This window comes from Ochotona curzoniae, unplaced genomic scaffold, assembly GCF_017591425.1.
Source record: "Ochotona curzoniae isolate NIBS_2020 unplaced genomic scaffold, NIBS_Ocur_1.0 contig_1274, whole genome shotgun sequence".
NCBI classification, from domain to species: Eukaryota; Metazoa; Chordata; class Mammalia; order Lagomorpha; family Ochotonidae; genus Ochotona; species Ochotona curzoniae.
The window spans coordinates 1,601,339-1,626,733 of record NW_024465023.1 but is presented as its reverse complement, the minus strand read 5'-3'; the positions used below and the strand labels follow the sequence as shown (position 1 = coordinate 1,626,733).

The 25,395-nt window shown below is 47.9% G+C and overlaps 1 protein-coding gene across 2 annotated transcripts in view; it reads right to left on the bottom strand.

Moving 5' to 3' along the window:
• Positions 1–5,038: 5,038 nt before the first annotated feature.
• TXLNG (taxilin gamma) overlaps positions 5,039–25,395 on the bottom strand; it is a 51,798-nt gene continuing 31,441 nt past the window's right edge. For both annotated transcript variants that reach the window (XM_040997597.1, XM_040997606.1), the window contains exons 3-10: positions 24,851–24,942; positions 18,220–18,390; positions 16,714–16,908; positions 15,766–15,885; positions 13,183–13,257; positions 9,761–9,853; positions 7,955–8,050; positions 5,039–5,903 (exon numbers count right to left, since the gene is read on the bottom strand). In XM_040997597.1, the coding sequence (XP_040853531.1) occupies positions 5,643–5,903; positions 7,955–8,050; positions 9,761–9,853; positions 13,183–13,257; positions 15,766–15,885; positions 16,714–16,908; positions 18,220–18,390; positions 24,851–24,942 (1,103 nt within the window). In that variant the 3' untranslated portion in view covers positions 5,039–5,642. The remainder of the gene's footprint in view (positions 5,904–7,954; positions 8,051–9,760; positions 9,854–13,182; positions 13,258–15,765; positions 15,886–16,713; positions 16,909–18,219; positions 18,391–24,850; positions 24,943–25,395) is intronic.

Here is a 25,395-nt window from a genome sequence, read left to right as displayed (position 1 = left end):
TGCTGCCAAGCAGTGGGCAAATCCTGAGCTTGTGGGCGGTCTGAGTGCCAATGGCACCGGGCTTCCCCTGCTGGCTGCCAGGTGACAAGCTCTGGGGTCTTAGGTGTGTGGAATTACTGCCTAGGGACATGCATGGATAAGGCCACTGTACGTGTAGGTGAGGAATGACTCCTTAGGGACCCCCAACAACAGGGCCACTGTACTTGCAGGTAAGCGAGGGGACTGAGACCTGGTGGCATAGAGGGGAGAGTCCGAAAGACCTGTATGGGTCAGACCAGTGCACCAGCCCACATGGGAGTCCTGGGTTGGGTTTATTAGCATGGAACATTGCTGGACCACATGTCAGTCACACGAAAGCTGGGGCTGGGGACCTGTCGGGCAGGGCTAGATCACAGTACCTGATGGAATGTCAGAACAGGGGACGGCTCACTTTGGACAGGGCCATGACACTAATCACGCAAGAGAACCAGGTGTGGGGGGTAGATTTGCTAGGGGATATGTGGGGCTAACCCTGTGGAAATACAAGTCCACTGGTCAGCTCAAGAGTTGGGGTAATGATGAGCTGAGCTAGGTGTGACCGTGGAACCTGCCATCACTCATGGGTACAGGGGCTGAGAGTAGTCTGGGCAGGTCCAGACTGCAGCACCCACATGTGCATCCTAAAACAGGGTGTGGGGCGGGTCAGGCCACAGCATTCACCGGCTCATACAAGGCCAAGATGGAGGGGCAGGCTATGCTGGGCAAGGGCCTAGCACCCGCTAGTATGCGTGAGATCTAGGTCTCGGACTGGGCCGAGTGGGGGAATCTGGGAAACTTCCCTGGTGGGCCACAGCTCCTGCTGGTGAGCATGGGGGTTGGGCACTATGGGCAAGGTAGCTCCAGCTGTTGGCTATGGTGTGGGTTGGTTTTGGAAGGGGGTGGACTGGGCAGCGCTGAGCAAACCTTAGTTCACCAGCAAGTGCAAAAGCCAGGCTGGAGCGTAGGTCATGCTGTACTAGGCTGTCACATCTACTGGTTTGCATGAGCCAGGGGTGGGAGCAGCCTGTGCAGGGCCAGGTTGCAGCATCCAAAGGCAAAGGCCATGACAGGTGAAGGACTTTGCCAAGCTGGATCAGAGCAGCCACTGGCGTGCACAAGATCTGTGCATGGGAACAGGCCTGGTTGGGGGCTAAGGGAACACCCGGGCTGGGTTGTGGTTCCCACTGGTGAGTGAAGGCTATAGCGTCCCTCAGCATGAGTGTGGACTGGGTCTGGGGTGTGCCAGACTGGGCTAGACTCTAGCACCTATTGGTGCTCATGAGAACTAGGGTAGCTGTAGGGTGGACTAGCTAGGTCTGTGTCCCTACAGCCATGCATGACCTGTGTCTGGGTAGGGACCATGCTTGGCTGGCACCCAGTAAGAATCGGAATGGGTGAGGGCCAGTCAGGAAAGGCCACTGTTCCTGCTAGGACAGGAGGTGGACTAAGTAGGGCTGGCTTGGGAACTCCTGTCAGCACACAGTCCCCGCAGGTGAGCACAAGAATAGGGAGCAGACCAGACCAGGCCAGGCCAGGGAATGGTACCCACTGGCATACATTTGGCACAGATTGGGGGTGAACCTGGGTGGGCCAGTTCATATCACTTGCTGGCGAATCCGATCACCAGAATGGGGTGGGGGTTGGGTTGCAACACAGGCCAGTTCACGTGATAGCAGGGACTGGGGACAGGCTGGGCCCAGCTAGGCTACAGCATCCACTGGCAAATACCGAGGTGAGGAGGACCATGACTGACTGGGCTGCAGCACCTAACCCGACACCTGGGGGGTCGGGTGTGAACCCGGTAACGAGGGGGGAATACATGGGGCCTCCCCGCTGCATTACTACTAGCACTGGTGAACGTGAGAGTTGGGATGGAGGCAGACAAGGCCAGGCAGGGCTACATCACCTGTTGGCCTCATGTGAGCTGGAGTGGGGGCAAGCCAGGCTGTTAACTTCCTACTGGTGCATGCATAAGCCAGTGTGGGTGAGGGTTGGTTGGGCTTTGCTGCAGCATCAGCTGGCAAATTCTGGCAGGGAGCAAATTCTGTCAAGCTAAACTGCAGAACCACCTGGAGGGTGCATGATCTGGAAGTGGGAGTGGGCCTAGTAGGGAAACTGGGCATCTTCCTGTTGGATTGCCACTCTTAACTGGTGGTCATGAGAACCAGGAATGGGGCGGGCATGGCCAGACAGACACCTGCCAGCAAGTGTGTGGGCTGCGTAGTGGGACTGGTTGGGGTAAATTGGCCTTCAGTGCCTATTGACATGTGTGAGAGCTGGACCAGTCTGCTGTACAAGCTGGTAAGCTTGAGAACCAGGGTCGGGGGCAGGCCTGGTGGGGGTTATTGTGCATTGTTCCAACTAGGTGGCCGCTCCCACTGGTTTGTGTGATGGCTGAGTGTGTGGTGGGCAGGATCAGGTTGGGTTGCAATGCTCAATGGTTTGTGTAGAAGACAGGGCTGGAGACAGCTGACCCCCCAAGTACAACCAGCATGTGCATAAGCTAATTGGGGTAACAAGACTGTGCTGGACCTTGTACTGGCAAGCACACACAAGAATCAGGACTGAGATCACCTCAAATGAAGTTTCTATGGGGATTCCCACGAACTGAACCAGCTGGACTCAGAACCCCAACCATGGAGAGAACTGCAGTCCATGGAGTGCATGTGTCAGCTGGGCCTCAGTGGCTTAGATGGCATGTGCAGTGCACATGGAGGATATGGCAGTACACTGGAGCCTGCAGAGGACACCTGGTACCATAACAGAGGACAGAACAAATGGGTCAACTACCCCAACCAAGAGTTGGCAGTGACGATCTGGGCTAACGGAGACTTAACATGGACTACATGAACCAGTGGATTTCATTGTGCTTGGATTGGTAATTCAGAACTGTTCAATTATTATCGAAACCTCTTTTGAGTAGGACCCTCAGAGCGCACCCCACACTGGGGATCCTGGGGTAGTGTCGGGTGGCTGCCCTCCATCTCCGGGTGCAGAGGCGTTTGGGAGGGTGGGTTAAGGCTTGTCTCTTAGCTCCCCTTGGATACAGGGAGGAGACTGTGGAAATGGTCGTCTCCTGTACTGCTTGACCCTTACCACCCTAATCAACTATGTAAAAATCATCACAATTTTTTTGAATAGCAAGAAAAAGAGGTACTTGCTACATTAGAGGCCACATGAACAAAAAAATACACAGAAGCTGGTAAATTTATCATACATATTTACTTAATCTATACAGAATTGAGTAGATAAAATCAGATTCACATTAGTGAAAAATCTCTACAAAATGTTTTTGAAAAGCAAAACAAGACTGCCTCTTAACAATTCGTATCCTCATGAAAGACGTGGGCTGTAAAAATAAAGCAGTGTGTTTAGCACAAACTAGAAGATAATCTGCATTTTTTCACAGTTATTTCCATCTACAGTCTGAAAGAGGTAGATTTTTCTGCGACACCTGAGAGTTGAATTGTGATAGCCAGGTGTAATAAAGGCAGTTGCATACATAACTAAAAACACTGGTCTGAAGACCAAGAAATGTACAAGGCTGGGGATGAAGTGGTCTGTGAACCCAGACCCAAGTTTCTGCTACGCCTTGGAGTCTACTGCCACTATAAATAACACACATCGAAGATTCCATGGTGGTGCAACAAATGCCATGTAAGTGAATTCAACATTTAAAACTTTTCTGGGCCAGCCTTAGTAGCATTACAGTGTTTAGAATATGGGCGTGCTACAAAAAGCCACGACACTGGGCCTGTGAGGTGCTTGTTTTGGGTGTCCTCCTTAGAGGGTCCCATTTTTTATTCACAGGGCAATGGGAGGGGATTCTGAAAGGATGCCAAATGTATCCCAGACAGAATCTATATCCTCTTAAACATCACGAAAGCATCTACCTAAAAACACATAACAAGCCAAAAGCAGCAGGCCAAGTACTGTCACGTTGCTTTATAAAGCCCTTGCAAATATGCAACAGGTCCAAGATCTACAATCTCCCACATAGGACAAGCACCACAAAGAAACGTGGTGGGTTACACGAATGGCTTGCTAAAACGTGAAGAGCTGTACATCAGCAGAGTTCTCGGGAAATGTGGTTAGCGCTAGCTTTAAGGTAGATAATACTTGCAATATACACCTTCTTTCCTTCAAGGAAATGAGTCCCGTGTTTCATCTGCTAGCTGAAGTGGGTGGGTCTGGGGTATTACAAGAGTGTGGGAGAGTTTATTTGTGCTTCCAACTCATTTCAGCCAGAACAGGTAACTTCCTTTGTCCCCTACTGACCCTTGATAACTAACGGTGGAAGCTAGCTATTGGACAATCGTCAGTCACTGACTGACAGAACTTTACAAATTTAAGCTGTTAGCAAAGAGAAAACCCCTTTTAACTGGACAAAAGAGTTTATTCAGTCCAGTAAGGAATTTAACAAGTATCAGTTTGATAGTCTTGTTCTGTGGAATGTGCTAACATCAGTTCAAAATATTTCAATGTAAGTACACCAGGGCCAGTCTTGGGTGCAGCCTGAGGAATCACCGATCTACTGCTAGGTATTGAAGAAAGAAAAGCAAAAGGAAGTTCAAGAATGTCAAGAGCTAATGTGCTTCATTGCAAACTTTCCCCCATTCCGAGTGTAGAGACCTCGGGTGACACTGCGGGCTGGCAGGAGTTGGGGGAGTTTGGAAGAAGGTGCTGCGAAACAGAACAATAGCACGAGAAATCCTGCCAGGTACTCCCAAAGCTATCAATCTTTTTTCCAGTGTTTTAAAGATGGAAGCAGTTTCATGTACTACAGTACTGAATTTAAGTTCCCTTTTCAAAATACTTGGGGTACTTTGCTGGTGAAAGCCTTAGAACAACTGACAGCAGCGGTCAAGTAGCCACAAGGGATTGGAAGCTCTAAGCACGGGGCGGGGCTTTCAGAATGACCAGCTTCGTGCGGGAAGTGGAGCCTATGAATGCAAACTGGAAGGCAACACTGCCATGCCCAGGCAGTGAGTGCCAGGTGGGGCCAACGCCACGTGGCGGACCATGTGGAGTCGCAGCAGCAGCCAGCCTGTTTGTCCAGTGCTTTGTCTGCATGTACAAGTGACATCTCTGTACACATATTCTGCCAAAACTTGAGAGTCACGGCTTGTAGCCATCTCAGTTTGTCAAGTGATAATCTGAATCACACGTGCTCTGCTTGCTTCACCCAACACAAGCGTTTTTACTTGGCATTTAAGTGGCTGTTAAGCAGAGTAATCTGTTTTATAAAGTAGTACCAATGGGGCTGAGATGTTTAATTTTGTTCTAATTTTTCCAAAAAGGAACCATTATTAGAACAAAATGCGCTTGTGATAATTGGCCCTATGGTGAGCGCGCAGAGCAGAAAGGGAGGACGTGGCAATGGGTACATGCATTCCAGGGAGAGATGAGGTGGCTGTGCAACACAACTTGAGGAAAATAAGTGATTAAAACTATCCAGCAGAACTGCTAATCAGCCTCCTGTACCACATCAGTCCAGTAGTTCTAAGAAAATACAGATATGGTAGAAAAAGTAAGAAAATTTTCACCACAAAACCAATAGTTAAACTACTAACAGAGAAAGTGATACACAAAATAGAGCTCTTCATCCGGGCCGGGCCTGGCTGCTAGTCGGCCGGCTCGGGCCCGCCAGGGGCCGGCCTGGGGGGCTGGTGTGCGGCGCTGCCCGCCCCCGGCCTGGCCTCCAGCCGCAGCCCCCTGGCGGGCATGGCCAAGTCCCCGTCGGCCGCCCGGCCGGAGGCCCGCTCCTTCAGCACCTCCACCTTCTCGTTCAGCTCGTTCCTTTCCGTCTGAAGAGCCCTGCACAGCTTCTCTAACCGGTCCAGTTTTATCTGAAAGGCCTTGTATTCTTTATCTCTGACAGTTTTCTGTTGCAAAAGAAAAGAAAAACAAGATTTACCTCATGAGACGGTATCTTTCTGCATATTCAATAGCTACTAGATATGTTTTCTTGGCGTCACTGCACACACACGTAGTACACTGATTGTTCTAGGATGAAGCAAGTTTTCTCTTAGTCATGTTTCTTAAACAAATTCAGCCTGCCATCATGCTTGTGTCCCATACCGACATGCTGATTCAAGTCCTAGCAACTCCACTTTTTAAAAAGGTCTTGGGCCCAGCGCTATAGCATAGCTGTTAGTACTCAACTGCGCCAGGATCCCATATGGGTGGGTGTCCCTGCTGTCCCGCTTCCCATCCAGCTCCCTGCTGTGGCCTGGGAAAGCAGTGGAGGACGGCCCAAAGCCTTGGGTCCCTGCACCCATGTGGGAGACCAGGAAGAGCCTCCAGGCTCCTGACTTCAGATCAGTACAGCTCCAGCTGTTGCGCTCACTTGGGGAGTGAATCATCAGATGGAAGATCTTCCTCTCTGTCTCTTCTCCTCTATGTATATCTGCCTTTCCAATAAAAAATAAATCTTAAAAAAAATAAAATAGTGTTTTTAATTGGGAAGGCAGATTTACAGAGGAGACAGAGAAAGAACTTCTATCCGTGGTTCACTCCCCAGAGAACCGATCTAAAGCCAGAAGCTTCTTGCATTCTTGTGCGTCTCCCACGCAGGTGCAAGGTCCCAGGGTGCTGGGCCTTGCTCCTCTGCTTTTCCAGGCCACAAGCTGGTTGGGAAGCTGGACTGCTGGAGGATCAGCTAACTGAGCCACAGCACAAGCCCTGCAACTCCACGTGATTGAGCTCTCAGTAGTCTACTTGGAAAGGGAACAGATAACGCCCCCAGCACAGGCCCGTGCCGCCCAGCTGGGCGCTGCAGGGTGAAGCAGCAGCAGATATTTCATCACTCTGCCTTGACAATAAGACAAAACCAGTGCTTTACACACACACACATATTTAAATTCACTGAATTTGTCAAGTCTCTTGTTCTAATACAGTGTTAAGCAAACTGAAGGTGTTTTAGCAAACACGGATGGCACTGTGGTGTGATGGGCTAAGCAGCCACTTGCAGAGTGCGGGAAAGCAGCCCACGTGCTGGACCGCCTGCACCGGACGCGAGACCTAGCAGCAGCTTCTGCCCTGGTACTGGCTCAGCTGCAACTGCAAGGGGAACTCCGCCTTGCAGACAGCTAGCACTTGGGAAAGACCATCACGGACTAGCAGCTGCAGTTATCTACCTGAAATGTAGATACAGCTAAGGAGAAGGAAAAGCAGGTCTTCCCTCTGTCACTCCCCAGGGCCCACAAGGGCCGGGGACAAATGACTCCCTTGTCCGCAGATTTCCACTTCATCTACCAAATTCTAGACAAGAACAAATTCTGCCATATAAGCATTCCCAAATTTTCTAGTGAAGCAATACAAATTAATGCTTTCAAATTTACCCAGGTATGAAATGTACTCAAGGCAAGCAATGTAATATTACCTTATAAGAATGGGAAAAATTATTTCTCTGATTTGTTTGGAAAAGTCTATTGAAAAGGTAGAAACAGACCCAGCACAACGGCTCAGCTAATCCTCGCCTTTCAAGTGCTGGGATCCCATAGTGGGTGCTGTTCGTACCCCAGCAGCCCCGCTTCCCATGCAGCCCCCTGCTTGTGGCCTGGGAAAGCAGTCGAGGACAGCCCAAAGCTTTGGGACCCTGCACCCGTGTGCGATCGGCTCATCGTGGTCCCTTGGGGAGTGAACCACCAGATGGACCATCTTTGTCTCTCCTTCCTGTAAATCTGCCTTTCCAATAAAAATAAATCTTAAAAACAAACAAAGAAAAAAGACAAGGCAGCCCAGTTGCCTGCTGGTGAGTTCTGATGGTGACTGCCTGCCTGCCCAGCTCACACCTAGCATGTCAGCCTGGCGCTCAGCCTGAGCGGCTCTCACTGGGCATCCCTGCCCATGCCACGTCCTCTGCCCAGCGCAGGCTGGACCTGCACATGTCCTTATGGCAATCACAGGGCTGAGTTGCAGGAAACCAACTCACCTCTTCGGCCATTTGCAGAAGTGCTTTATTGTTGTTTTCCCACTTGGTACGCCATATTATTGTTTCTTTTTCCAGTTTTTTAATTTTCTTTGTCATCTGTGAATCAACACATTGCAAATTCAAGTCCTGCACTTGTTTCTCAAAAAGGTGTGCTGTCCCTCCCTTGCCCAGCACTGCCTGGAGCAACTGACCGCCGTGTCCCTCTCCACGGGAGTGCATGTGCTCTCAGCCACGCGCAGGGAGTCACACGAGACAAGTGTTGTCATCTCAGGTAGCAGTGCAAAGAGGGAACCACCAGCCATGTCACTGCCAATGCCACCACGGCTGACGGGCAGCTGGCATGGCCAGAGCCACCTTCCCATGCTGTATAAAGTGCCCGTGAGGTTTCTGGACAGTCAACTCCCTCTTCATATTCTTGAAGACTAAGAATTGCCGCTCCTCCACGCCCTGAAACCACACGATTTCAAAACTAAAGGCAAGCTGGCCAAAGCAAGGCTCCACGGAAAATACTAAAAAACAGCCTGCATGCTCTGCTCATCCCACCACACACACAAACAGGGTCCAAGAATCAGGAGGGCACCTGCAAATCTATGCTACCAGAACCCCCTTTTAGAAAATGTGTGGTGAGCTTTAGGTCTGGCATCAGTTAGCCATGTGCTCTATTCCTGTTTCTACTGCTGACTGCCCCAGCTCTGCTCCACAGCCAGGACCATGCCCCATGCTTAGGTAATCACCCACCACACTAACACAGGGGCTGGGGGCTGAAGGCCATGGCCAGAGCTGCGGACAGGTCTGCATGGTGTGCTGAGCCGTGGCAATCTGCAGCCATGGCTCCAAAGCGGCACGCACGCATTCCAGTCGCAGATTCCGCAGCCAGACGGCACACTGGGACTGTCCAGAACACACCCGTGCTCCACTGTGCGCATGTGCTAGGGAGCCTGTAGCTGTGCCTGACGCTGTCCCTCAATTGAAACTTCCACTGAAAGGCCAGGCGGGCAGCACTGATCTGTTGCTCATGGAATTCTCCAGACTGCTAGATCTAAAAATACCTGAAGCTGGTAACCTGAGCACCATTCAGCATGCTAACTGGGTACATGATAATACTATGCCAAGCGCTACTGGAACTCCCGTGTCCCGAAGGGCCAGGGTGTTCTTACCGTGTTTAACAACGAGGGCTCAGAAAGGTGTTCTATGGCCACAGCAGAGTGACAGCTGCTGGACACTTACCAAGTGCCAGGTACTACTGGCCTTGCTCTGAGCCAACACCATTTTTAACTCTACTCCCCCACCTTTTAAATGCAAGACAGGAAGTAAAACACTTAAAATTTATGGATAGAATTATATATTTTGGTTCTTCATTGGCTATGCAAGATGTTGCGTCCCTTTAATTTAGGCAAGAAAATGAAGCAGAAGCCCAAGAGTTGGTGTGGTTGCGGGAAAGAATTCGATAGGAGCAAAGGTCAGAGAAAAAAAATCATAAAAAGGCAGAAACAGCAACATCTAGCCATCTCTCCAACAAGCTCAAGCTCTACTGCCCAAAGACGCAGCCACCCGAGCTCCAAGGCCACAGGGCTCTGCGACAGGAGCCACAAGAGCCAGCCCCACCGCTACATCTGTAACCCACGGAGCAGGGGCCACGGGCCACTGGGAGCACAGGGTTAGAGTGGCAGAGCAGTGTCCAGGCAAGGCCCAGGCATGGAGAGGGGTCAACTGTACGGGCTCAGGTAGTCGTCAACAATCACGCTGAAAACAGATTCTTGGAGAAGTTTCCTTTTATGTAATATTTTCCTAAAAGCATGCAAATACCTTTTCCATTTCCTGCCTGAAGGTTGTGAACAGTTCATTACTTTTTGCCATCGTAGTCTGGAATTCTTCAAACTTATCCATATAAAGAGAAAGCTACAGAAAAAAAAAGTATGAAATATTCTAAGTTCCAGGTAAATAATTCAAATGCCCAAACTTTGAAGTGAATGTAATTAACTCATGACAGAAAGCATATGCACACCAATCCTTGTGTATTACAGTGAAAAGTCACAGCAAGCCGAGGTGACACGTCACAACTCAGCTCCACCATCAACTCTAGAACAGTCTACGGAACGCGGTGTTGCCCTTTACTCCGCGGCCTGCGGCGGCCAGGGAGGCGGCCCTCTGTTATCTGACAACAGTCACAGCAAGGCCACGCTGCCTGATACAGGCAGAAAGATGGCTAAGGCAGCAAAGAACTGCTTTCATTGGGGAAACAGAAAAAGGCTGAAAACGTTCTGAGGTGGACGTGGAGGCCCAGGCAGCTAAGCCGTGCCCGGGCTGCCGGCAGCTCGCTATCGGGCTGCAAGGCGCAGCTGCTTTGCTTTCCCCGCAGAGGGCTCCAGCCGGCCGTGCCTGCCTCGTGGCTCTGGCCTCACCCAGCCCTGGGCCCCTCTTCCCCTCCACGCCGTTAACCACCCTTTCCCAGTAGATGATAAAATAAATATTTTGAAGAGGTAGGAAACCATTTTTTTTTTCAACCTTCTACTTTTAAGGAATTTTTATTCAAGATGAGGAAAACACGCTAACCAATGAGACAGATGACCGGAAAGGCAGTCACCTTCTCACTCAGATCAAGGGTTCCGAGGTATGGGGGCGGGAGACAAGGGGCCACTTTCCATGGCTCAGCCCGAGCTAGGCTTCAGGGCACAGGGTCCATTTCATTTCAGGAGGGAACCTTTCAGGGACTAACACTGTTGTGATGCAGAAAGAGCAATCAAGTATTTAACCAATATCACACAAACATGGAGAAAAGCGCAGAAGAACCTAAGATGAGCAACAGCAGCATGAGGCACGACGGGCCCAGACCTGACCTGGGACAGGGATCAGGTGTCAGGAGCTGGGGGCACTGCTGGAGACAAGGCAGAAGTTGACTGCAAGCTAGGAGGCAGCCAAAGCATGCACGGAGAGAGGAGGGCCTGGGCCTCGTCATGGAGCAGTGCAGCCGGCAGACAGCTGCCTCCCGAGGTGTGTTTCTCGGGCAGCTCACTCTGTACTGCCACGAGCTGAACCTATTCTCCCTGAATGCACTCATCACTGTTTTGCATTTACATATGTATGTTTAGCCGCACCAAGGCAAAGAGATTAGGGGAGAAAAATCAAAGAATTTAAATGTGCATCAGAAAGGCTCATGGAAAATGGGAAGAAGCTTTAGGGTAGGGGCTGGCTGAAGTACTGGATGGCAAAGTTGGCATCCAGCTCCTTGCTACTATACCCAGGAAAGAAGATGCGTCCCTGCACCCATGTGGGAGACCTGGCTACAGTTCCTAACCGCTGGTTTCATCTGGGGTGAACGCCACCCTTTGCCCCCATTTGGGGAATGAACCAGCGGATGCAGGGTCACTAGCTCTCTCCCTCTAAGGAACTACCTTTTGGATAAATACATCTTTTTAAAAAAAGTTTAGGCTGGGTGTGTGATTCATGGCTGAGCTGGCTAAAAGCTTCCATTGCAGCACCCCGATTCCAGAGCACCCCAGGGCTCAGAGAGCAGGGAATGGCTCAAGCGCATGGCACTCTGCTAGCCTAGCTTCTGCCTTCAGCCTGGACCAGTTGTGATCACTGCTGACGTAAATGGGACTAATTCAGTCGATGGGAGCTCTTTTTCTGTCCCCCAAATGTATTTAGAAAATAAATTGTTGGAAACTATTCTGGGGGCTGGCACAGTGGCAACGGCTTTGCACGTGGGCACCAGCTGCAATCCGGCTGCTCCCTTCTGAGCCAACACCCTGCAAATGTGCCTGGGAAGGCAGAAAATGACCCAAATGTTTGGCTCCTGAACACACAATGCAAGACCTGGAGGAAGCTGGCTTCAGCCTGGCCCAGCCCTGGCTGTGGCAGTCATCTGGGGAGTAACAGATCTCTCGGTCTGGTCCTCACTGTAACTGTCTTTCACACAAACAAATCTTTACGAAGAACAGCTTGCACACATGACAGAAGTCAATCACAGTGGCACAACTTCAGAGAACTGGAGTTGGCCTGTGGCTTTGGTCCAAGGCCCTGCAGTGACCTACGGCACCAGAGGGGCCCCCATCCAAAGCATGTGTTCAGAAGCTATCTATGGACAACTGAACATACAGGACTAGTAAGGGGCTCGGATGTCCTATGTACCCCAGGCCTCTGCTAGCTGCTGCCTCTGGAGTTTTTGCTGTTAGGCCAGCTTTACAGGCAGTAACAGCACCACTCTGTGAACTGTTCCTGAAGTAAAGGGACACAGGCAGGACCAGCACATTGCTAATGTGGAGCAGGGACTTTCGAACTGCTTCAGTGTCTGTACAAATGAAGCAAACACATGCCAAACTTAGGAAGGTAACACATGCAATCTAGTTCATTGGAAAGGGTGATTACAGATGCAAACACAGAAGGACACCTCTCAGGAGACAGCGAGATTCTTTCCCATATACTTTTTCCTTTGGCTAAGGAAATGGGACCTGCTACTCTCACCCCATGGCATACAGAATACAACTGGACACAAATGGGGTCTGGACTGAAACAGTGGTAGGGTGGTGGCATTGCAAGAAAAGCTGCCATATGCAACGCCAGCGTGTCATATGGGCATAAGCTAGAGACCTGACTGCTCCACTTCAATTAAGCTCTGACGGTGGCCCACGTGCTTGGGTCCCTGTCTGCTGATAGCCTGGGAAAAGCATCTGACGGTGGCCCACGTGCTTGGGTCCCTGTCACCATAACAAAGACCCAAAAGAAGCTCCTGGCTTCAGCTGTTTCAGCAGCTGCGAGAGGTCCTCTGCTTCCCGCCCTCCCTCCCTCTGTTTAACTATGCCTTTCAAATTAATAAGTAAATCTTAAAAAAAAAAAAAAAAAAAAAAACCGGTTAGGTGCTCAAAGCACACAATTATAAAGCTAATAGATACCACAGTCAACCATAAAAAAAATGTCATTTTGTTTATCAACGAAGTCCACCTTGGTTTCTTGAGCATTTTATAAGACACAAAAGAACTGCAGTGTGCACATGTCCACTCTGGCTCTGCTAGACAGAAAGGCGACTGGCAAAGGCAGCAAGCACTGGGGACCCTGGGAAGGCAGACACTGAAGGCAGGGTGACCAGCCATGCCAACGCGTCGCCGACCTCCGCGCTCGGCCTTGACCAGCGCAGGCACACACAAGCCCATCTGGGAGGAGCTTGGAGTGTATGCAGATAATAAAGCACAGCTTTTCCCTATGAATTCTATGCCCTGCTGTGAAGTTACCTGCTGCTTTAGTTGTACTTCTTGCTGTTTCATTTGTTCATATTTGTGTCTTGATTCTGTTGCTTCTTTTAATAACTAGAAAACAGAAACATTCTGGCAAAATACTCATACTAGTTACAAAAATGAATAACTCAAATGAGCACAGTACAGCCCACCCTCCCCTAGCAGGAACCACTCATCCAAATACAAAATGCCATCAACTGCCTGTTTCTTTGACCTTTTAATACTGATTAATACTTAGGAATAATCATCTTCCACTGGTCAACCTGAAACAAAGTACCTTGAAGGACTACAAGAATTTAGAAAACTCAGGATTAAGTAGTGTTTTAGATGAAAACACTTGTCTGGTAACTAGCAGATTAACAAGACTGGAATCTTGTTTATCCAGGTGGGAGACCCTCTATTCTCAAAAGGTTAGACAAGATCAAAATGTACGGTGCGGGCCTGGTGCAGTGGCGTAGCAGCTAAAGTCCTCGCCTAGACCATGCCAGGATCCCGTATGGGTGCTGTTTCTAATCCTGGCAGCTCCACTTCCCTTCCAGCTCCCTGCCTGTGGCCTGGGAAAGCAGTGGAGGACGGCCCAAAGCCTTAGTACCCTGCACCTGCACCACTTGGGAGACCTGGAAGAAGTTCCTGGCTCCTGGCATCAGATTGGCACAGCACCAGCCATTGCAGTCACTTGGGGAGTGAATCATCAGACAGAAGATCTTCCTCTCTGTCTCTCCTCCTCTCTGTATATCTGATTTTGCAATAAAAATAATTTTTTTAAACAAAGAAACAAACAAAAAAAAAAGTATGGTGCGAAGCACAGCCATTCTGGGGCCAGTTCCAATCCTGGCTGCTGCACTTCAGACACAGCTACCATGCCTGGGGAAGCAGCAGAAACCAAGTGTTGGAGCACTGCCCCACCTAGGAATCTGCATGGAACTGCACCTCCACCCTGGCCCAGCCCCGGCTCTCGCACCTCGTGCAGAGGAAACCAGCAGATGGAAAACATCTCTGTGTGTGTCTTCCTCTCTCGCTGTAACTCTTTCAAATTTTTAAAAAGCAAGGGAGGACAACAGGTTAATTCTCTGCTTCTACCACCTGGCATTCCAAAAGGGGGCTGATTCTAGTCCTGGCTGTTCCATTTTCCATCCAGCTTGTGGCCTGGAAAGCAATCAAGAATGGTCTAAAGCCTTGGGACCCTACAGTCACATGGGTGACCTGGAAGAAGCTCCTGGCTCCTGGCTCTTGATCAGCTCAGCTCTGGCCACTGTGGCCATTTGAGTGAATGCGCAGATGGAAAATTTCCCTATCTCTCTTCCTTTCAAGTAAAAATAATTTTTTTGAAAAGCAGGAGAGACAAGTTAGGAGCTTCTAATTTATCTACTCAAGGCTTTAAAAAAAATCTGTGGCAAATTTGTGTAGTAGGCACCTGTAACATTTAGTCCCTAAAGTAACTGCTGCACATAGTTCAAAGAATGCCAGCCAGAATCAGATGTGCAGTAACACACATGGACCTGTGTGTATCAAATGTAGCCCTCAACTTTGGAAATGTGGAGCCATACCCTCATTTAACCACTGGGCACTGGTGTTTGTCCCTATACAAAGATCTGACTATTAAAAGCCATCATGGGGGCAGTGCAGTGGTGCCAGCATCACATACAGGTGCCAGCTGACATCATGGCTGCTGATGGGCCTGGGAGGGTAGTGAGTGGGAGGTGGCCCTGGTCCTCGCCCCGACACTCATGTGGGAGCCCCGGAAGAACGGAAGAAGCTCCGGGCTCTGGGACTTGGACCAGTTATTACAGCCATTCAGGGAATAAACCAGTGGACAGAAGCTCTCCTCTGCCTCCTCTCTCTCTAACTCTGCCTTTCAAATAAAAAAATCTTTTACAAAAAAAATTTTTTAAGAAAACTGGCTAGTCCCTCAGGAGGCCTCGTTCTGAGCAGGAGCAGGCAGCGAGCAGAAGCAGCACAGACTCTGCTACGGCCACCAGGGAGGGCGCAGGCCGCCGGAGTGTCATCTGCACATTGATTATTCCTTTAACTAAGAACACAGAGCTGAACTTGCGCATCTTAAATAAACGTGCCCAGTGGGACTGCACTACATGCAAGTCCCTGACACGCCATACAGGCTGTGTGTGCACCGGGGCTGCCATGCCAAGCCTGGAGCGTCTGGAGCTCTGTTGGTATTTTAGCCAAGGACGAATGACACCAGAGTAAGAAAACAAGTGGTTTCCCTAGTTCCAAGTTGTTGTTTAAAGGCAAAACGTGACCGACTGTGCATGGGAGCGCTCCGGTGAGCTTGCCATTCCACTGACCCACCACGCTGACGCGCTGCACCATTGCCAATTCTTGAACAGATGATGATTACCCAAAAAGTATTCTAAGTACAGGTCTTTCTAGGAATTTGTTTAGTTCCTCCAAATTCTTTTTTTGCATAAAAAATTAAAAACAGCCGATTGCTTTCCAACACCCAGCCCAGCAGAGCAGCCAGCGTGCCGTGTGTGCTGCGTCACAGGTAAACTAGAACAAACTTGCATGTTTTAAATGGCGTCGGTTACAACTCTGGTAATAACTGTAAGGAACAGAACTTACAAACTCTCTCTCTCTCTGATGCTTTTCATCAGCCTCTTTTATTAGCTGTGTCGTCTGCTGCAGTTTGGCATCCACGAGCTGTTGTTGCAGTTCCTTGTGCTTGAAAACCTTATCGATATGCTATGGGGGAAGCACAACTCCTTTAATCACCTAGTGAAGAGGAACACACCCGGGAAGCAGCAGCGCAGCCACGAGGCCCCCTCAGCCTTCTGACGACCGCAACCAGCGCCGTGGCACGCTGCCCTGGCCCGAGCTCGAGGAAGGGGCACCCGGTGAACCCTCTGCAGGAGCAGGGCCCCCTGCACCACCAGCGCGGCACTTACTCAAACGCACAGCCGGGCAAGGAGAGCCAACCAGTAAACTCATACACTAGCCACCTATTACTTCTTTATTCTCTCCATCAAATTGTCCCAAATCTCTCAGCTGGCAACAAGATGACAGAGCTGGTCAAACCCCGTCCAGTGTTGTCATCCGTACCACAGCGGCCACGTCTACCTCGCAGGCTCATAATGGAAGCAGAGGTTAAACTGCGTAAAGTACCTGGTGCCTGGTACACATTGGACATTTACTAAAAGCCTACTGGCATTTCCAAACCAAACTGTTAACTGGCTATGTATGAGTGATAAAGCCATCAGAACAACATCATTTTTCAGTTGTAGAAAGAGAACCCTTCCAGATAGAAAATTCTGTAAAACAATACACTCAAGTCTTAACTGGAGGCCAAGGAGCAAGTGCAGCAGCAATGGAGTCTGCACTTCATACCGGTGCGCGTGCTACGGAAGAAGAGGCTCTGTTTTGCTCTCTAACAGTATAGAATCCCCGTTAACGACCTGCTGAGGTGCAGCGGGATCAGAGCGGAGGGACAGCACCTCTCCAGGGCATTACCGACCCCGTGGGATGCGCCTAGTGAGGGTGACGTTTTCGCTCCTGCAAGCCAAGCCCTGGTACCTCTTCCCTGAGCGCGTACTGCTCGATGAGCTTCTTCAGCTTTTCGCCCAGCTCGATGTTCTCCTGGCGGAGCTTGGCGTTGTGGGCGTCATGCTGTTCCAGCTGCGCCTGGATTTCATTCAGGGTTATCTGGAAATGTGCAGTTGCTTCTTTCCGCCGCTCTTCTTCCTCTCGTGCCTGCTGCACATTTTCATCCTTATTATCCAAAACAATTTGTGTTAATCATCTTGGCGCAAGGATGCTCGCAAAGCTGCTGCTGCTGCAATACACATTCATTTCTTGCAGCCCCAAATGTTGCTTCTGCCCCTAGCTTAGGACTAAAAGGCTCTCATTTAAAGGCAAGCACCTCTGCCTAAGCAGAAAATGGTACAGAAACAAACTTTCCTACTATAAAAGTCATATGGTTATCCAACACGCACTGCAGCGCAACACAAGGCCGGAGCTTCTCCAGCACAGCTCCTTCCTGGCTAGCAGACTCTGGCTCATGCTTTCCACACCCCAAGGGGCAAGGAACAAATGAAATCTTTATTGTGGAAAGCTTGCTCGCAACTCCTGCTAGGGTACAATTGTCAAAAGACCGTTGCATGACCAAACAGTTATCATTTCACTTAAAACACTGATTTGCTACTGGGAAAAAAATACCACCAAATTTAGATCTAGATCTAAGGGTTCAAAAACAAAGGGAAATTTACAGCTTCAAAGGCAAAGACTCCATGGCCTCGAAGGTTGAGGGGTAAGGTTGGGATTTGACTGGAGAGCCTGCATGTGGACAAGCCCACCCATTCTGACACATTCCTTCCAGTGACTGCTCTTTCTCCTTTCTTCCCTGCTCAGTACAATTTATCTTCAGGTCCCTGTTCCCCTTCCTTTATACTCAACCAAGGTGTAAATGCTATTCTCAAATACCTAGCGCACATGCAGGGCAGCAGTGGACACTAAATCAGGTACCCAAGTCCTGATGCCCTATGGAAAGGGGACCCATACGGGATGCTGGGCTGCTGCCTGGCTAGCACGGGTATTGTGGAGGGAATCTATGGATGGAAGATCTCCGTCTCTCTCAAGCATATAAAAATAGAAAAGCAAATTAAAAGTTTAAAAAAATGAAAATATCAGTACTCCAGGAGACATGCACAGTGCAGCCTGTGACGCAGGCGAGATCTCAGCACTAGCCCCTTCTCGGACTCCTGACTCGGTCGCTTCCCAGTGGCTCACTTCCTAACAACTCTCAATACGCAGCGCTCACAGACAACTGGCGGCATGGGGCTTCCTATGCCACCTGTGGGTATAAGCACCCTCGGGCCCTGTGACCACCCAAGGGCTTTCGTTGCATAAAACGCCAAGCTTCACCTCCCATTTACGAAGGCCTCAAATCAGCCACCAGCCCAAGCCGAACAGAGTGGGTAGTAATTCTGTCTCCGAACAGAGAAGGGATTTCCTTCTAGCGCATCCAAGGTGATTATAAAGCAGTTAAGCCTCACCTGCAAGACTTCAGCCGAGCCAACTAACCTTTAAGCTCTTGTTGTGGCGCTGCAGCTCCCTGCACAGAGATTCCAGCTTGCTTCTCGCCAAGATGGCCTTGCTGTGTTCACTTTGCAAGTGGACCTTCTCCTTCACGATCTGGGCTTGCTTCTTCTGCAGAATCTTCATCTGCTTCTGAACAGCTCTGCTCTCCTCCAGCTAAAATTGACAAGCACTTTTTATTTAGGAAGAAGAAAAACCCCACAGGTCTGGCTGGAGCAACTACACTAAGAACTATCAAAACACATTTTTAAAAAACCAGAAGCTGCAGTGTAATACTTTACTCAAGTTCTTTCATGCCACAGCACACCACCAACCCTCTGTCCCTTCCAGTTGTGACAGAAAAATAAGTAAACTTGCGATAATGGGGAAAAGACTTGACATTCTTTCTTAACCTTTAGATATATGTTTAATAACAACTCCATTACTCAGGTTGTATGGAACAAATGCATCAGCCCCGAGAGATTACAAAGCCACCCCAGACTGTACTCGTGCGGCGGGGGGTGCACTGAGAGCAAGTGGCCGTGGTCACCCGCAGGCCTGACTCCCACACTGCCCGGCGCCTCCGCTTGACCACCTGGCCTGTCTCAACACAGTGACTCTCAGCAGTGTGTGGGCCTCAATTTCAAGCCACAGTCCTACTTCTGAACTGATGATGCCCTTCAGCTGGGTGATGCCTGCTGGCAATGGTACCCAGTTATTCTGAACTAAGTCCTGCTCCAGTTCAGACCGACTCTAACGTTGAATAGGTATAGTCTGAATTGCTGTTTGGTAGGTCAACGTCTGTCTAGTAGTTCCTGCTTTTATCTGCTGAAATTCAAATACAGAATACAGGTTTGGTGTGTTTGTGCTCCAATTCTAATTTAAACAAACACTAATGTTTTAGGAATCAAAACCATGAAGTTGCATTTTGCTAAAATAACACCCGTAGGTTACTGCACTGAAAGACATCAGAATTGAAACCTCAGCCATACTCACAGGGTTTTATTCTATGACCGCAGTTCTACATTTGGAACAAATGAGTCCATTTCAAGGTCAAATCAACACTAACAGATAAGATGGCAGCCATACTAACCTTTCAACAAGGCTTTCACAGATCAAGAAAAATGATGCTGAGTCACAATTTCAAGAGCAAGAATGCCATCTTGTGGTCAATGAAAGTATCAGGCATCCTTTCTAGCAATGTTTACAAGAGATTAAAAATAACTACACCTCCTGAACCTCCCCCACCTAATCTGAGTTCCACATGGGCGTGTGTATCTCTCAACTATGAAAACAATATCAAAACCAAAATAAACACAAATACACTGCATTTCGTATAGAACTTTCTGCATAATCGGGCTGTAATCTGACTTTGAACGGCAGGTGGCAGCACAGTTTAAAAGGTTGAGCCTCCACATGAGCAAGTAGCTGTCATCCCTGGCTCTCAGTATCACATCCTCCGGACTGCCTCTGCTTCCTTGTTACTGTATTTCACCTGTCTGTAGTTTGACTTTTTCACCTTTGGCTAATGAAAACTGAAGGATTTTGTTTTTACTTTAATTTACATTAATTTAAACAGAAACAGCCAGATCTGGTTAACAGTTTTCACCCTGAACAGTGGCAACCCTCCATTATATTGCTAGGACTTGGGCCCAGTGCAATAACTCAATGGCTAAGTCCTTGCCTTGCACGCTCCAGAATCCTATGTGGACGCCGGTTCGTGTCCCGGCTGCTCCACTTCGCATCTGGCTCCCTGCCTGTGGCCTGAGAAAGCAGCCGAGAAGTGGCCCAAGGCCTTGGGGCTATCTCCTTCTCTCTGTAAATCTGCCTTTCCAATAAAAATAAATAAAGATCAATAAATACATTGCTAGGACTCACGTGCATTGTTGGATTGTAGATAAAAGTAACATATCACATCTGGTCTTTGTTACGTATTATTTAAGAAACATTCATTTAAAAGTTAAAACCCAGCCATACATAGATAGTTAAAGCTATTTTGCTATGCACATTATACTTGTACTGTTTTTGTGTAGTTTCTTTCTTAGTGAAGTATTTTTTGTATAAAAGCTGTTAAAACTGTTTTTCTTGGGCCCGGAGCGGTGGCGCAGTGGTTAAGGTCCTCGCCTTGCACGCCCCAGGATCCCATATGGGCGCCGGTTCTCATCCCGGCAGCCCCACTTCCCATCCAACTCCCTGCTTGTGGCCTGGGAAAGCAGTCGAGGACGGCCCAAAGCTTTGGGACCCTGCACCCGTGCGGGAGACCCGGAAGAAGTTCCTGGCTCCTGGCTTCGGATCGGCATAGCATCGGCCGTTGCGCTCACTTGGGGAGTGAATCATCGGACGAAGATGTTCCTTTCTGTCTCTCCTCTGTATATCCGCCTTTCCAATAAAAATAAAATAAATCTTTAAAAAAAATAGTTTTTCTTAAATTGAGCCTAAGAATGGAGTTAATTGGAAATACACGGTATATATTTATAATGTATATGACATTTAAAGAATAGTAAGCATTAATTTTGTTTATTGTTAATGAATGTTTTCTCCAATTAAATTTACCTTGAGTTTGTGTTTAAAGAAAAAAGAAGCTGTTGAAACCCACGTCTTAGCTTAAGGGTAACACAAAATCAGATGTCCGCTGAGTCAGCCTAGAGCCTCGGTCGCTCAACACTTGGGGCGGTTCCAAGTTTTGTTGTTACGCAGTCATGGTGTTTCCTGGTATGTATGTTAAAAAATTTCTCAGGGAGTGGGAGTTTGCGAGGGAATCCCAATCTACAAAATTGTACCATAAAAATCAAAAAATCAAAATAAAAATTAAAAAAAATTTTTTTCCTGGTTACAAACAGTGGGATTGCACTGGGCAATGATTTCAGCAGGTCCAATTTCAAATGACCCCCTAAACTATTTTCCAAAGTGGCTGGCAAATTTATATTCTCAACAACGCAAAAAAGATTACATAGAGCCACATTTTCTCCAAAATCCAGGATAAGCAGATTTTCTAATCATGACACTGCAGTGACATAAGGTCACCTGTGGCTATAATTTTCATTTCCTTAATAATCTTATTTCACAAAATCTCACTCTGTGTTTATGGGCCTGTATGTCAGGACATAATCTCTGCATCTTTGTTTTTCTGCATCTACAAAATGCCTCTTTCATGTCTCTTGCTCAGCTTTCCACTGAGTTATTTGGGTTTTTTTAATTATTATTATTCATTTGTTGATACCCTCCATGTATTCTTGATGCTTTGATACACCACTGTGGCAAAGTGGGTTAAGATGCAACTTGCAATAGGGCCAGCACTGCAGTATAGTAAGCCAATCATCTACCTACAACTGCCAACATCGCATATGGGCACCAGTACATGGCCCAGCTGTTCCACTTCCAATCCAGCTCTCTGCTTATGGTCTGCTTATGCACAAGTCTTTGTGACCCTGCAACAAAGCTGCACATGCAGATGAGGCTCCAGGCTCCCAGCTCAGGATCAGCTCAGCTCTGGCCATCGTGGCTATTTGGAGAATGAACCAGAGGAAGCCTCCTCTCCTTCCTCTGTAAAAATTTGTCTTTCAAATAAAAATAGATAAATGTAGCTCGCAGCACACATATCCCCCTGAGTGCCAGTCTGAATCCTGCCGCCCCTCACTTGTGATTACACTTCCTGTGACTGCTCCTGGAGAAGGCAGCCAAAGCTGGCCCAATCCCTGGGCCCAGCCCCCACAGGGAGCCCAGAGCGTCTTCCTGGCTGCTCCTGGCTGTGGCCTGGCTCCAAGCTCGATGTCACCGTTACTTGGGGAGCAAAGCAGGATGGGAGATGTCTTTATCTGTCAGTCTGTCATTCAACTCAATCTTTTTAAAAATAACAGCTATTCTTGATACTAAATTTGATGGTGACATTTGCTGGAAGTATGCTCCACCAGTTTATAGTATCTTCTCACTTTACTTTTGATGAAGCGGATTCTTAATTTATTAAATAAAGCCAATTAATTTGATCTTTGATAGTACTTCTGATACTGTAAGAAATCATTAATACATCTAAACAATCTAAGATTTTTGAAGTTTAATTTTTGACAATTAAGTTTTTAATCTATGTGGAAATGCTAACTGCAAATAGCAAGACTGATTCTTTCCCTGTAAGCTTAATCACTTTGTCATAAGAATGACAATCCACATTACACAACCCAAGCCTTCTATAAATTCTATGAAATCCTGAATGTTGTCCCCGCCAACTCTCATTCCCAGGAACTAAGATGAGCCTAAGAGTTATAAAGAGCAGGGAATTAACAAGACATTTGTGACAAAAACGAGAATGATATAAAGTCCAGAGCCATGGCATAGTAAGCTAATCCTCCAATGCAACACGAGCATCCCATATGTGTGCGCAGGTTCAGGTCCCAGCTGCTCCACTTTTGATCCAGCTCCCTGCCTATAGCCTGGGAAAAGCACTAGAGGACGGCCTAAAGCCTTGGGACCCTCTACCCACATGAAAGACCTGGAAGAAGCTTCTGGCTCCTGGCTCCTTGCTTCAGATGGGATCAGCTCAGGCCATAAGAGTCATTTGGGGCAAAACTAGCAGACCTATCTTTCAAACAGAAATAAAATAAATCTTTTTTAAAAAGACAGTATCTACCCAGATATTCACATTATTCAAACAGATTTACACATTACAGGGCTGGCATGATGGCTGAATTGACTAATCCTCCCCTGTAAGTGCTGGGATCCCACACACATGCTGGTTCGTCTCCTGGCTGCTCCACTTCCCATCCAGCTCCCTGCTTGTGGTCTTGTGCTCTGGGAAAGCAGTCGAGGACGGCCCAACGCCTTAGGACCTCACCCGTGTGGGAGACCTGGAAGAAGCTCCTGGCTTCAAATCAGCTTAGCTCCGACCACTGCCGCCACTCGGGGAGTGATCCACAGAAGGAAGATCTTCCTCTCTGTCTCTTTTCTCTGTATATCTGACTTTCCAATCAAAATATTTTTTTTTTAAATCTGCTTTTGCAATAAAAAGAAAGCTTTAAAAAATAAAGCCTTAATAATGATTTACATTGCACTATAATAAGCTCCACACACTGACTAAAGAAGGGGAAAGAATAGTGATAAAGTGCTTAATGGCGTTAACGGTATCCACACCTACTAGCAGCATACACACTGTGACGAGCCAGTACCACCTATTCCATGTGACGACCACAGGGACTGCCCCACCTACAACACACAGAGCTCCATCCCATCTGCTCCACAGAAGCTTTATGAAAATCAACACAAGTCCCCTGATGTAAGGTGACAGTATCACAAAAGGGCAGCTAAACATAGTGAAGGCAGAAGAGAGATTATGGAACAAATTTTTGAAAAGGCTATTGCCTCAATGTTCTCGCAGCTGAATAACCTATTTGCCATGTTTTAAGCAAAGTGTTGCTTAAAGAAATACAACTAAAACACTTTCAGAAAATAGTACATGCTCCATTTCTCATACGTTCAGTACAAAACTACATTACGGAGACTATTCATCACAATGCCTGCTTGCGCGCGCGCGCTCGCTCTCTCTCTCTCTCAAACACACACACACACACAGACAAATTAAAAGCCACAAACACTCTACATCCTTGCCACTAAAAGTAGTGTCCAAGGATTGGCAACATCACTAAATGAAGCTTGGCAAAATGCAGACCCAGGGGCTCAGCACGATGGCTCAGTGGCTAAATCCTTGCTTTAGTAAGTGCCAGAATCCCAAATGGACAGCAGTTCTAGTCCCAGCTGCTCCACTTCCATCCAGCTCCCTGCTTGTGGCCTGGGAAAGCAGTCAAGGACGGCCCAAAGCCTTAGGATCCTGCACCCAAGTTGGAGACCTGGAGGAAGCTCTTGGCTCCTGGCTTTGGATTGGCTCAGGACTGGCCATTGCAGCTGCTTGGGGAATGAACCAATAAACGAGAGATCTTTCTGTATGTCCTTCTCTCTGTATATCTGCCTTTGCAAGAAAATAAATAACAGGTGAAAACACAACTGACAACGCTTTGCCTAAAACGTCACAGACGGCAGTAATCATAGCCACTTATTCTATAAGTTCTCCTCAACCTTTCATTCAAAAAGTTCTACGATTTTCCCATTCTTCAACTTAAATGGGGTGCCAGGGCTTCCAGGTTGATAATTCATACTACTTGAATTAACACAGGCCCAGAATAAACTCTTTGATGAGGTCAATTTCTTCGGAAGATGCGGAAAAGCATGCGTGGCACATAGTAGATGTTAAACAATATTTTCCAAAATAGTAACTATTATTTTAATAGACTATTTCATCTAACAATTTCAATCGAAATGCTTTCAGTTTTTATCTGGTAAGTACAGCAACTCCTCCCCCCCAGTGACATCTACCATCAGCACACGGCAGTGAAGAGGCTCACTGAGAATTCGCAACTGAGTTTAGACAATCTATGCCACATCTTAGCATTATAAGGTTCACTACATATAATCTTGGAAAATACAAGTACGCAACTGGCAAAAGCCCCAAACAAATCAAATCCATCCATTCAATTTTGGAATCAAATATAATTTTACATTGAAAGCTGTATCAAACCTGTATGTTAAACGTTTCTCAAGCACACACACACTCTGCTGTATTTGACAATGTCCTTGTGCCTTGATTTATACTCACAAGATCAGCATATTTCTTACAGAGAGCTGCCAGCTTCTCCTCTGGGGTTGAAAGGGTGTTTAGGGCTTGCATCAGTAATAAAACTTCTTTTCCTGATGATTAACAAGATAAGAAATAAGTCCCAGAAGATCGAATCGAACCTGTGACTTTGACATTTCCCATGTTCTGATATCCACAGCAAAGTAATTTATAACTAGAAATAAGAGATTTACCAATTCACTTAAGGACTGATCACATCTTCTTCCTTTCCTAGCCCCACCCCCAATTCAGCACTCCTAGCACTGCTGGCTGTTCAGAACAACTCTCCAAGTGAGGACAAAGGGCAAGTTAGAAAGGGCAGACAAATGCCTAAAGGCTTCCTCCTAACCAAGTTCAAAGGGAGCTTCAGTGGGTAATACACACTGCGTCAGACGGGCATGAGCCGGCGAAGGAACATGCCTGTTCCTCTGCGCCATTTCAACAACATGACTTTCTAATGACTTACTGAGCACATTCCATTTGTTAACCAAGGTTAGTGCAAATAAAAGATGACAAGACAGCTCTTG